Below are 13,577 nucleotides of genomic sequence, written 5' to 3'. Positions count from 1 at the left end.
CGTGAGGGGGGGGGGGAGAGAGCTGCCCACGTGAGGGGGGGGGGGAGAGAGCTGCCCACGTGAGGGGGGGGGGAGAGAGCTGCCCACGTGAGGGGGGGGGAGAGAGCTGCCCACGTGAGGGGGGGGCGAGAGCTGCCCACGTGAGGGGGGGGCGAGAGCTGCCCACGTGAGGGGGGGGCGAGAGCTGCCCACGTGAGGGGGGGGCGAGAGCTGCCCACGTGAGGGGGGGGCGAGAGCTGCCCACGTGAGGGGGGGGCGAGAGCTGCCCACGTGAGGGGGGGGCGAGAGCTGCCCACGTGAGGGGGGGGCGAGAGCTGCCCACGTGAGGGGGGGGCGAGAGCTGCCCACGTGAGGGGGGGGGCGAGAGCTGCCCACGTGAGGGGGGGGGCGAGAGCTGCCCACGTGAGGGGGGGGGCGAGAGCTGCCCACGTGAGGGGGGGGGCGAGAGCTGCCCACGTGAGGGGGGGGGGCGAGAGCTGCCCACGTGAGGGGGGGGGGCGAGAGCTGCCCACGTGAGGGGGGGGGCGAGAGCTGCCCACGTGAGGGGGGGGGCGAGAGCTGCCCACGTGAGGGGGGGGGGCGAGAGCTGCCCACGTGAGGGGGGGGGGCGAGAGCTGCCCACGTGAGGGGGGGGGCGAGAGCTGCCCACGTGAGGGGGGGGGCGAGAGCTGCCCACGTGAGGGGGGGGGCGAGAGCTGCCCACGTGAGGGGGGGGGCGAGAGCTGCCCACGTGAGGGGGGGGGCGAGAGCTGCCCACGTGAGGGGGGGGGCGAGAGCTGCCCACGTGAGGGGGGGGGCGAGAGCTGCCCACGTGAGGGGGGGGGCGAGAGCTGCCCACGTGAGGGGGGGGGCGAGAGCTGCCCACGTGAGGGGGGGGGCGAGAGCTGCCCACGTGAGGGGGGGGGCGAGAGCTGCCCACGTGAGGGGGGGGGCGAGAGCTGCCCACGTGAGGGGGGGGGCGAGAGCTGCCCACGTGAGGGGGGGGGCGAGAGCTGCCCACGTGAGGGGGGGGGGCGAGAGCTGCCCACGTGAGGGGGGGGGGCGAGAGCTGCCCACGTGAGGGGGGGGGGCGAGAGCTGCCCACGTGAGGGGGGGGCGAGAGCTGCCCACGTGAGGGGGGGGCGAGAGCTGCCCACGTGAGGGGGGGGGCGAGAGCTGCCCACGTGAGGGGGGGGCGAGAGCTGCCCACGTGAGGGGGGGGCGAGAGCTGCCCACGTGAGGGGGGGGGCGAGAGCTGCCCACGTGAGGGGGGGGCGAGAGCTGCCCACGTGAGGGGGGGGCGAGAGCTGCCCACGTGAGGGGGGGGCGAGAGCTGCCCACGTGAGGGGGGGGCGAGAGCTGCCCACGTGAGGGGGGGGGCGAGAGCTGCCCACGTGAGGGGGGGGCGAGAGCTGCCCACGTGAGGGGGGGGCGAGAGCTGCCCACGTGAGGGGGGGCGAGAGCTGCCCACGTGAGGGGGGGCGAGAGCTGCCCACGTGAGGGGGGGGCGAGAGCTGCCCACGTGAGGGGGGGGCGAGAGCTGCCCACGTGAGGGGGGGGCGAGAGCTGCCCACGTGAGGGGGGGGCGAGAGCTGCCCACGTGAGGGGGGGGCGAGAGCTGCCCACGTGAGGGGGGGTGAGAGCTGCCCACGTGAGGGGGGGTGAGAGCTGCACACGTGAGGGGGGGTGAGAGCTGCACATGGGGGGGTTATGTTTACATAACTTTGTTACCTTATGAAGGGCAGGGGGGCCCCCAAAAATTTCTTGCACAGGGGCCCACTACAGTCTGTGTCCGCCCCTGTCAGAATCTCTCACCTCTCCAGTAAGCCGGAAGAGGATCTCTAGGGTGAGGTGGAATATCCTCTCCGCCATCTTCTTCTTCTCCTTCTCCATCCACTAAGGTGTAAGGTAAATTTTCTAGAAGATGGAAGATAATGATGAGAACGACTGAATCTACAGGATCCTAAATGGAAGGAAGATGGCTGCTCTGTGCGCCCAGGAGCTGTGATGAGGTCACAGGAGGGGAGGAGTCAGGGGTCACATGATCAGGGGCCTCAGTGGATGCAGGACTCTGCTGTGCTGGTTGTCATGGTGCTGGATGAGCTGAAGTTTATGTGTGGGGTCAGGAGGGGTTTACAGTGTGGATGTAGCAGAGCCGTGTGTGTACGAGGTGTACGGAGCAGAGCCGTGTGTGTGCGAGGTGTACGGAGCAGAGCCGCGTGTGTACGAGGTGTACGGAGCGGAGCCACGTGTGTACGAGGTGTACGGAGCAGAGCCGCGTGTGTACGAGGTGTACGGAGCAGAGCCGCGTGTGTACGAGGTGTACGGAGCAGAGCCGTGTGTGTACGAGGTGTACGGAGCAGAGCCGCGTGTGTACAAGGTGTACGGAGCGGAGCCGAGTGTGTACGAGGCGTACGGAGCGGAGCCGCGTGTGTACGAGGTGTACGGAGCAGAGCCGTGTGTGTACGAGGTGTACGGAGCAGAGCCGCGTGTGTACGAGGTGTACGGAGCGGAGCCGAGTGTGTACGAGGTGTACGGAGCAGAGCCGCGCGTGTACGAGGTGTACGGAGCGGAGCCGCGTGTGTACGAGGTGTACGGAGCAGAGCCGTGTGTGTACGAGGTGTACGGAGCGGAACCGCACGTGTACGAGGTGTACGGAGCAGAGCCGTGTGTGTACGAGGTGTACGGCGCTGAGCCGCGTGTGTACGAGGTGTACGGAGCGGAGCCGCGTGTGTACGAGGTGTACGGAGCGGAGCCGCGCGTGTACGAGGCGTACGGAGCAAAGCCGCATGTGTGCGAGGTGTACGGAGCAGAGCCGTGTGTGTACGAGGTGTACGGAGCGGAACCGCACGTGTACGAGGTGTACGGAGCAGAGCCGTGTGTGTACGAGGTGTACGGCGCTGAGCCGCGTGTGTACGAGGTGTACGTAGCGGAGCCGCGCGTGTACGAGGCGTACGGAGCAAAGCCGCATGTGTGCGAGGCGTACGGAGCGGAGCCGCGTGTGTGCGAGGCGTACGGAGCGGAGCCGCTTGTGTACGAGGTGTACGGAGCGGAGCCGCGCGTGTACAAGGCGTACGGAGCAAAGCCGCATGTGTGCGAGGCGTACGGAGCGGAGCCGCGTGTGTGCGAGGCGTACGGAGCGGAGCCGCTTGTGTACGGAGCGGAACCGCACGTGTACGAGGTGTACGGAGCAGAGCCGTGTGTGTACGAGGTGTACGGAGCAGAGCCGCGTGTGTACGAGCCGTACGGAGCGGAGCCACGCGTGTACGAGCCGTACGGAGCGGAGCCGCGCGTGTGCGAGGCGTACGGAGCGGAGCCGCGCGTGTACGAGGCGTACGGAGCGGGGCCACGTGTGTACGAGGTGTACGGAGCAGAGCCGCGTGTGTACGAGGCGTACAGAGCAAAGCCGCGTGTGTACGAGGCGTACGGAGCGGAGCCGCGTGTGTGCGAGGCGTACGGAGCGGAGCCGCGTGTGTGCGAGGCGTACAGAGCGGAGCCGCGTGTGCACGAGGTGTACGCAGCGGGGCCACGTGTGTACGAGGCGTACGGAGCAGAGCTGCGTGTGTACGAGGCGTACGGAGCAAAGCCGCGTGTGTACGAGGCGTACGAAGCAGAGCCGCGTGTGTGCGAGATGTTCGGAGCGGAGCCGCGTGTGTACGAGGTGTACGGAGCGGAGCCGCGTGTGTACGAGGTGTGCGGAGCGGAGCCGCGTGTGTGCGAGGTGTACGGAGCGGAGCCGCGTGTGTACGAGGTGTACGGAGCGGGGCCACGTGTGTACGAGGTGTACGGAGAGGAGTATCCCTATTTATCTATCTGCACCCTCTGAATAGAGCGAGTTCTGCGTCACTAAGATGAATGATGATGGGAGTGTATGTGCATGAAGGAAGCTGTCAGTTTCTATGCACCTTCACTTACTTCACTATGGCTGTATACATGTTTGTATGTATTTCAGCCATTAACTCCTTGTTCGGTCTAAGATGATGTAAGGTGGCTTTCGGACACACAGTTGATGGGAGGTATATATCACAGAGGTGGTTGTCCTAGACCAGGGGTCTCAAACTCAGCTGGGCATATGGGCCGCACATGGAAAAACATTTAATTTGGGGGGCCGCATTATTTGCATGACAAAGTGACATTTTTAGTGATACCATTTTATTTTCTATACACCTTTTGAACTGGTCCTCATCTTGCAGACATGGTCTCCCCTCCAGGTCCCCCATATTGCAGACATGGTCTCCCCTCCAGGTCCGCCATATTGCAGACATGGTCTCCCCTCCAGGTCCCCCATATTGCAGACATGGTCCCCCATCCAGGTCCCCCATCCAGCAGACATGGTCTCCCATCCAGGTCCTCCATATTGCCAACATGGTCCCCCATATTGCAGACGTGGCCTTCATATTGCAGACATGGTCCCCCATCCAGGTCCCCCATCCAGCAGACATGGTCTCCCATCCAGGTCCTCCATATTGCAGACATGGTCCCCCATATTGCCGACATGGTCCCCCATCCAGGTCCCCCATATTGCAGACATGGCCTTCATATTGCAGACATGGTCCCCATATTGCAGACATGGTCCCCCATCCAGGTCCCCCATATCGCAGACATGGCCTTCATATTGCAGACATGGTCCCCCATCCAGGTCCCCCCATATTGCAGACATGGTCCCCCATCCAGGTCCCCCATATTGCAGACATGGTCCCCCATATTACAGACATGGTCCCCCATCCTGGTCCTTATGTTGCAGACATGTCCCCCATCCAGGTCCCCATGTTGCAGACATGTCCCCCATCCAGGTGTCCCCCCCATACTGCGCACATGGCCGCCCCCCCCCATACTGCGCACAGGGTCCCCGTCCCCCCATATTGCACTCAGGGTCCCCATCCCCCCATACTGCACTCAGGGTCCCCGCCCCCCCCCATACAGCGCTCAGGGTCCCAGCCCACCCCATACAGCGCTCAGGATCCTCGTCCCCCCCCATACTGCGCTCAGGGTCCCCGTCCCCCACCATACAGCGCTCATGGTCCCCGTCCCCCCATACTGCACTCAGGGTCCCCCCCCATACTGCGCTCATGGTCCCCGTCCCCCTATACTGCGCTCAGGGTCCCCGTCCCCCCATACTGCACACGGTGCTCCCCTCCCTATACTGAGCACAGGTCCCCTGTGCTGTATTTGACATGACAGAGAAAAAAATATATATATATTCTCACCTGTCCTCCGTTCCCTCGGCGTCCTTTCTGCACCTGTGGCCCGCAGGCACAGACCCCGTAACGATCGCGGCTTTCTCCAGCAGCCGCCAATATCAGCGCTGTAGTGCAGTGTATTGCCACGCAGAGACCGGCTCTCTGCACAGCAATACCTGTGCCAGCCACCGACCTATCAGAGGCCAGCAGCTGACATCTGTACATGGCAGTGACGTCACACGTCGCCGCGCTGGGACGCAGAGGTCAGCTGCTGGCCTCTGATAGGCCGGTGGCTGGCACTGATATTGCTGTGCAGATAGACGGTCTCTGCACGGCAATACACTGCAATACAGCGCTGATATCGGCGGCTGCTGGAGAGAGCCGCGATCATTACGGGGTCTATGTGCCGCATCGGTTTATGAAGAACCAATAACCCAGCAAGGACATATAAATGGAAACGGTTCCCGTGTTACCTCACCACGCACCCAAGTGAGTAGCATTCCCACAATGGGTGTTAGAAATACGGGCAGAGTTCCCAGGGAACACGTGTGACTGCTACAGAGGTACTGCATGCCCTGGACGAAGGCAGCCATAAGCCAGCAAATAACATCAGATAGCATGGAGAACCTAGTGAAACACCTGGTACAAGCCCAGCTGTAGCAGCAGAACCGACAACAGCTGGCGCAACAGGAGCCAAATAAGCTGCTTATGCGACAGAGGTTCGTGGCATGGCGGTAGATTCGACTCCAACGTCAGCTGATGATGTCTCCATCCAGAAGGCAGTAAGGAGAGCCCTGCAGAAAATGACCAAGGGTGACGACACAGAGGCCATTTTTGAAAGATTCGACGAGAGGGAGAAACTCTCACCAGGGCAATGTGCTGATGCCATACTTAACGGGGGAGCTCCAGAAGGCCTACTCTGACTTAGCCTTAAAAGATGCGCTTAGGAGTGACAATGACTGTCAGGGTACAACGTGTCCACCGCTTGGCATATCACTGTGACAAACCCCCTCCCTACCAAATGTTTGATTTGCTGAACCACGTTCAAAAATGGTTGCAGGCAAAGACCTCTACCCCTGTGCAGATGGTAGAGCGAGTGGTAATGTACCGGTTTGTGCACTCCTTTCCGAGGCCAATACAGACTTGGGTTGCCCAGGGGGATCCCCGGAATACGGATGACCTGGTCAGACTGTTCGAAAGATATCACGGGGTCGATGGTTCCTTGGGGACACCCAAAAAGGGGTGGGTCGTCCAAGATCAAAAGGCTCAGGGGAGGTTATACCAAAGGTTCCAGCTGTCAACATATGCTGGAAATATCACGGCCCAGGCCATATAGCACCGCATTGTCCCCTGACTTCCGAGCAGATGGACTGTAGCCTGGGTTGCCACTGTTCATACTATGTGTATCCAGTTTGCAGTGCGATCTTTCCATGCAATAAGGGGCCACAAGCTTGTCCCGTAATGGGGAATGGTCAGCAAGTGACTGGACTGCTAGTCTTAGAAAGTTTGTTGACCCTAGTGAGGGCCACATTTCCTCTCCAGCTGATCCCTGGAAAGAAGGTTGACGTCAATTGCTTTCACGAGGATGCTAAAGGCTATCCAGTGGCCAGAGTGGACATTGGAATGGGCCAAGGTACTGAGTCCCACGAGATTGGCGTGGTCTAGGACTTACTGCACCCCATTATTATAGGCCAGGACTTTTGTTTGTTTTGGGACTTTTGGAGGAGGGCGACAGTGCTCGATTAAGAGACGGGTCACCCCTAAAGAACTGTTACCACACTCAGAGTCTGACGGGTTTCCCTTCTGTGTCCTTGTGGGGGATGACAAGGTAGTGTCCCTTGGGGCCAACATACCTGATGTAGGGGTGACCGGTGAAAATGTTAGGTCCGCCCGTGATAGGGAGCTAATGCTAAAGGAGACATTACATAATGTAACTGTCTTAAACAGTATAGCGCAAGAGCCAGGGGCTGACACCAGGTTTCCCTATTTTATGTTGAGTGGGGAGTTATTGTACAGCGTTATTAAGGTCAGAGAGGAAATAGTGGAGCAATTGTTGGTACCCTGACCATGTAGATGAAGGATGATGGACATGGTCCATTTACATGTCTTGACCATTTGGATGTGGATAAAAGTGGATAAGTGGTTGTGCGGAGGTTCTATTGGCCTGGATATCACCAGGAAATCTTAAAGTATTGCAGGTCCTGTCCCACCTGCCAGATAATCACCCCTCCTCTCACTTTCGACGTCCCCTCGTACCATTACCCATCATAGAAGTGCCGTTTGAACGAATTGCCATGGACTGGGTCCATCACCTGGTTAAATCTGCTTGTGGGCATCAATACATATTGTTCATCCTTGACTATGCTACGTGGTGCCCTGAAGCAGTTCCACTGAGAAACTCCTCTGTGGTAAGTAAAGCACACGAGTTGGTACACATTTTTTCCTGGACCGGATTAACGGGGGAGATACTTACCGACCAAGGAAAAGCCTTTATGAGTAAGGTGATGAGGGAACTGTGTAAGGCCCTACAAATTACACAACTGAAGACATCCATGTACCATCCCAGATGGATGGCCTTGTGGAAAGGTTAAATAAAACATTGAAGAGTATGCTTAAGTAGGTCATATAGAAGGACGGTCAAGACTGGGACTGTCTCCTCCCGTATCTGTTGTTTTCTATCCGGGAGGTTCCACAAGCCTCAACCGGATTCTCTCCATTTGAACTTCTATATGGTCGACATGCAATGGGTCTCCTTGATATAGCGAAGGATTCCTGGGAAGCCGAGGTTACGCCCCAATCGGAGCATCATTGAGGATGTCACTAAAATGTAGGAGTTGATTGCGAAGGTGATGCCCGTCATAAAAGGACATTTCCTCCAGGCACAAGGGGCTCAATCTAGGGTCTACAACTGGTCAGCCAGGGTGAGGCAGTTCAGCCCCGGGGACAGAGTCCTTGTACTAATTCCCACAGTGGAGAGTTTTTGGCCAAATGGTAAGACCCCTATGAGGTGGTAGAGAAGCTTGGTGAAGGGAACTACAAAGTCCATCACCGATCTACCTCTCTGTACTCAATATCAACTCCTTACTAACCAGAATACCACAATGTCTGTCTGCTATTTCATCTTTCTTCTCTGCTAGATTCCTAAAACTTAATATGGATAAAACCAAATTCATCATATTTCCACCATCTCACTCAACCCCCCTCCTGACCTATCTATCAAAGTCAATGGCCACCCACTCTCCCCACTCTCCCCAGTCTCGCTGCCTCTGGGTAGCACTTGACTCTAATCTCTCCTTCAAACCTCATATCCAAGGCCTTTCCACTTCATGCCGACTCCAATTCAAAAATATTTCCCGGATCCGCACATTCCTCAACCATGAATCTGCAAAAACACTAGTGCGTGCCCTCATCATCTCTCTCCTCGACTACTGCAACCTCCTGCTCTGTGGTCTCTCTTCTAACACTCTCGCACCCCTGCAATCTATCCTAAACCCTGCTGCCCAACTAATGCACCTGTCCCCCCGCTATTCTCCTGTCTCTTCCCGCTGCCAATCCCTGCACTGGCTCCCCATTGCCCAGAGACTCAAGTTCAAGACCCTAACCTTGGCATACAAAACCATCCATAGCCTGTCTCCTCTATATATCTATGATCTAGTCTCCCGGTACCTACTTGCATGCAACCTTCGATCCTCACAGGACCACCTTCTCTACTCTGCTCCTTTCTCCTCTTCCCACAATTGCATACAAGATTTCTCCCATGCATCCCCCCTACTCTGGAACTCTCTACTCCAACACGACAGACTCGCGCCTACCGTGGAAACCTTCAAAAGGAACCTGAAGACCGACCTCTTCCGACAAGCCTACAACCTGCAGTAACCATCACTGCATGACCAGCTGTACCCTCACCTACGGTATCCTCACCCCCCCCTTCTACACTGTGAGCCCTCACGGGCAGTGTCCTCTCGCCTCCTGTGCCAGTCGGTGACTTGTTTTTGTTTAAACTATTGTGCTTGTTTTCTGCTATGTATACCCCTTTTTCACATGTAAAGCGCCATGGAATTAATGGCGCTATATTAATTAATAATAATAACCAAGAAGACTAAAACTGTACAAAGTGTACATATGTGGCAAGATAGGGAGCCAGTTGAAGCTCCGTGTTTTCTGGACAAGCCTGAAGCAGATGTTGAAAGAGTCATAATAGCAAAGATGCCGTTGAAAGCTCAAAAATAGCAGTGTGGGAGTTGTTGCAGCAGAACAGGGACCTGTTCTTAGATTTGCTATTTTGTACAAAGGTCATAGAACGTGAGGTTCTGATTTAATCCCATGTGCGGGTGAACTTGAAGCCCTATCTAATTCCTGAGGCCTGGCGAGAGCTATTCTCCAAGGAATCTCTGAGTATTTGAGGAATCAGAGAGGGTGGTGTAGCCCTATTGTCCTGGTTCCAAAACCTGATGGCGAATGGAGGTTCTGTAACGATTATAGGAAGCTGAATGAAGTCCAAGTTCAACGCATATCAGATGCCGTGTGTCGATGACCTGATCGCGAGACGTGGGCTGGCAAAGTATATAACTTTGTGACCCACTACTACTCAGGTAGCGTTAGCCCTCCCTGGGAAAGGTGTACTCGGACTGCGGGCCGGTGGTAGAGGGGGATGCAGTGGTGGCCTTGGCTCAGTCCGTGGCCAGGGCGCACACATTAAAAATATGGGGTAGTGGATGAGTGGTTATTTGTCGGCTACGCCACCTGTGGTTTCTGCTGAGGACCACCAGCGCTGCGCCAGTCCTCTGAGGCCGGTGTTCTAGCAGCTTGGGATGGAATAGCTCCCCGCAGGTGGAGCCAGGCCTCAGGGCAGAGTAGAAGAAGTGCAGTGCAGAGGAATGGTGGGTGCGGTGCCGCGCAGAAATGAGAGAGAAGAGGCGGTGTATGAAGTCATCCAGGTTTTACTCACGGTAGACTTGTTTTCAGCCACAAAGCTTCTCTTTGTTCCTCACGGCGCGCTGCGGCCACCAGGATGGGGTTCAGCTCACTCCGGGTAGCTCGGGTGCACCAGACAAAACCCCTCCACCAGTGTGTTCCTCTCACTTGCTGTACTAGAACCGCCTCGTGCCCCTACTAAGTCCCGTACGGGTACCGCAATGTCCGCTGAAGGTGGCTTGTAGCCCCCGGACCGCCTAGGTCCCTTATTGGTGACTGGGGTGTAAACGTGGCATAAGGCTGGGGTCCCTCTGGATAGACGCAGATTAAGGGGATACAGGTGGCGACTCCGCTCCATCCATATTCCCCCTGGGATCCACTTCAGCCTTCGGACTTTTCTGACAGAGACTTGGAGAACAAAGTCAGATAATCGGGGACCGGTACCCCCTCTTGCGGCAGGAGTCTCTCTGGCGGGGCCAGAATAAGGGTAGCAGGTGGCAACTCTGCTCCGTCCACATCCCCTGAGATCCTTTCGCCTGTGGAGCTCTTCTCCTCTGCTCCCCTCCTAGGCCTTCTGGTGTGGACTAAGACATAGGACACAGCCAGCTGTAACTCAACTCTGCCCCAGCCCCCAATCTCAAGGCCTGAGACCGGGAATCACAGCCTCCTGAGGCAGCTGCAGCTTGTACTAACTGTCACCTCCAGGGAACTGCGACAAAAGACCCGGTATTAAAGATGGCATCCATATTTATATGGATGTATTAGTATAACCGTAAAGTGCTTCATCCACCCTACTCACTACAAGGTTCCCCCTACTTTTGGTCCCGCCCTTACTCCTCCATTCAGGACTGGGGTACCACATTGTGCTCTAAACCCCCTTCAGAATGGGAGTGTGTAGTGTTGGATGTGTGGTGGGGCCCTGTGTGGTGCTCCATCCTTACCTCGGAGAGGAGATACCACACCTCGTTCCATGAAGTGCAGTACCTCTGTGGCGACTGAACTCTCAGGGGCGCCACATAACCACCTTGGATTTAACTAAGAAATATTGGCAAATCCCTATGTCACAAGAAGCCAAGGAGAAGACTGCCTTCTCTATGCCCAACGGATGTTTCCAATATGTCCGGATGCTGTTTTGTCTGCAGGGAGCCCTGGCCACCTTCCAGAGTGCCATGGGCTGGATCCTCGCAATCCGTAAGAATTACACTGCATCATACTTTATATATCGTAATCTTCAGCCCAGATTGGAGATGTCACCTGCAAAAGGTCCGGTCGGTGTTTGATCCTCTCAGGAAGGCAGGGTTTTCTATAAATCTGAAAACATTTTGCCATGGGAAATAAAGAGGCCAAATAACTAGGATATGTAGTAGGTAGAGGCGAGATCAAACCCCAGATCAGTAAAGTAGATGCAATCCAAAACTGGCCAAGACCACTCTTAAAGAAGCAAGTTAGAGCCTTTCTGAAAATGAAAATAACAGACAGCAGTCATGTAATGTGTGGTCTCTAAGTAAAGGTAGTGTGACGGGAGCTAGTTACCCCATCCGCAGATGTCCAATCTTCTTCTGCCGGCCCCTGACATGGAAAGGCTTTTCTTACACTGGGATATATAAAATATGACTATCGCAGTGTGTCTCCAAGATGGACTAAAACTTTTATTCTTACAAGCAGGTTTTATAGAGAATCACACAGGCTATTTTTAGCACCCATTGTTCTCACCAGATAATACCCACAGTAGGCTCCCAGACAGCAGTTAGGCAACAACCCATTAATCAGCACATTGTCTGTTTGCCCCTGCTAAGTGAGCACAGGAAGGTGGGGGCCAGGAGTGCTTTGGTCACATCACAAAATGTCCAACAATATGTGATCCACAATATTCGCCCCACTTTGTAACATTATGTCCCATTAGCTGCATAGGCGCTACGACAACCCCCATGTGGCAAAATCTTGGAGTACGGGGTTGATCCATCACAGGTAAATTTGCAATAAAAAAGATGGCATCACTTGCTAACTTCTGCGATCAACCAGTGAGGAGTTATCGCAGAAAATTAGAGATTGAATAAAACCAAGAAGGGTGGAGACCAGCCCACGTGAGGTCATCACAGGGGAGTGTGTGGGCAGCGCCCCCGTCGGCATAAAAGATCAGGCCGAATATTGATCTATACTCATGCTGGGTTATACATATTTGTGTAAGCGGGGGTCCTGTTCCATAACGGTTCGTTTGAGTGCTTCCCTCCAGCTAAACTGAATCGTCTCTGCGATCGGTCTAGTAAGTCCTTCTATTAATCCCTTTTTATTTTGTGTAACTGTATATGCTGTATTAAACATGAACCCTGGGTGAAACATTTCCCACATTCTGAACATGAATATGGCTTCTCTCCTGTATGACTTCTGTAATGTTTAAGCAAATCTGACTTATTGCTGAAACATTTCGCACATTCTGAACATGAAAATGGCTTTTCTCCTGTGTGACTTTTTTGATGCATAAGCAATTTAGATTTATGTTCAAAACATTTCCCACATTCTTGACATGAATATGGCTTTTCTCCAGTGTGAATTCTTTGATGTTTATGAAGATCTGGTTTCTGGATAAAACATTTCCCACATTCTGAACATGAATATGGCTTCTCTCCTATGTGAAATTGTTGATGTTTATGAAGATCTCGTTTCTGGATAAAACATTTCCCACATTCTGAACATGAATATGGCTTCTCTCCTATGTGAAATTGTTGATGTTTATGAAGATCTCGTTTCTGGATAAAACATTTCCCACATTCTGAACATGAATATGGCTTCTCTCCTGTATGACTTCTGTAATGTTTAAGCAAATATGACTTATCGCTGAAACATTTCCCACATTCTGAACATGAAAACGGCTTTTCTCCTGTGTGACTTCTCTGATGTGTAAGCAATTTATATTTAGTTTTAAAACATTTCTCACATTCTGAACAGGAAAATGGTTTCTTCCCTGTGGGAATTATTTGATGTTCGACATCCCTTCTCTGGCTTTCATTTTGCTTAACAGTCTGTGATGAATCCAAGTAGATGACGGATTGAAAAGGCTCAGATGATTGATTTCTGCTCTGAAGGGCTGGAGGTATAGCTGGAATAATGGCACGCTTTTCATAGGTATCTGGTTTGACACCACAGTCATCTGCCAAGAATAAATCTGATTTTATTATTTTTTAATATCAATGCCTTATATTTTATAACATTTCTCTATACATAATTCTTTACAAATCAAAGTATAATGAAACTATGACCTATGACAGTGGTGAGCCACCTGTTCACAAATCCCATGGTACTCAACCCCTAATATACAAACATCGACAAACATAATACATACAGGCAGAAACGTTTGAGACAATAAAGGGAGGATTAAAAATAAGGTTTATTACATTACAATCTACAGATAAAAATACACGCCAAAACATGTAAGATGGGGTATTCCCATCTCCGAGAAACTATCCCAATATGTAGTAGGTGTAATAAAAATAAGATTAGCAAATA

At 54.3% G+C, this 13,577-nt stretch overlaps 2 protein-coding genes across 2 annotated transcripts in view; both read right to left on the bottom strand.

The window, feature by feature from the left end:
• Positions 1 to 1,982, bottom strand: part of LOC141201572 (uncharacterized) — a 935,513-nt gene extending 933,531 nt beyond the window's left edge. The window contains exon 1 of the mRNA XM_073663563.1: positions 1,795 to 1,982. Coding sequence (XP_073519664.1) covers positions 1,795 to 1,872 — 78 coding nt within the window. The 5' untranslated portion in view covers positions 1,873 to 1,982. The remainder of the gene's footprint in view (positions 1 to 1,794) is intronic.
• Positions 1,983 to 11,953: 9,971 nt separating this feature from the next.
• LOC141201571 (uncharacterized) lies at positions 11,954 to 13,367 on the bottom strand. Its single transcript, XM_073663562.1, has 2 exons — positions 13,331 to 13,367; positions 11,954 to 13,221 (listed from the first exon to the last, which is right to left on the bottom strand). The coding sequence occupies exons 1-2, from the start codon at positions 13,365 to 13,367 to the stop codon at positions 12,350 to 12,352; spliced, it is 909 nt and encodes a 302-aa protein (XP_073519663.1). The 3' UTR covers positions 11,954 to 12,349.
• Between the last annotated feature and the right edge of the window lie 210 nt (positions 13,368 to 13,577).

Source organism: Phyllobates terribilis, unplaced genomic scaffold (assembly GCF_046119375.1).
Source record: "Phyllobates terribilis strain yellow unplaced genomic scaffold, ASM4611937v1 Scaffold_119__1_contigs__length_5224398, whole genome shotgun sequence".
In the NCBI taxonomy this organism is placed as follows: domain Eukaryota; kingdom Metazoa; phylum Chordata; class Amphibia; order Anura; family Dendrobatidae; genus Phyllobates; species Phyllobates terribilis.
The sequence above is the reverse complement of the archived record's forward strand: the minus strand, read 5'-3'. Positions and strand labels throughout refer to the sequence as shown.

Bases quoted from the DNA above. Each gene is read 5' to 3' on its own strand.
- LOC141201571 (XM_073663562.1), bottom strand. From the start codon at position 13,367: ATGGGATTTGTGAACAGGTGGCTCACCACTGTCATAG. The intron at 13,222-13,330 runs GTCATAGTTTCA...TATTCTTGGCAG, and splicing joins GTGGCTCACCACTGTCATAG to ATGACTGTGGTGTCAAACCA.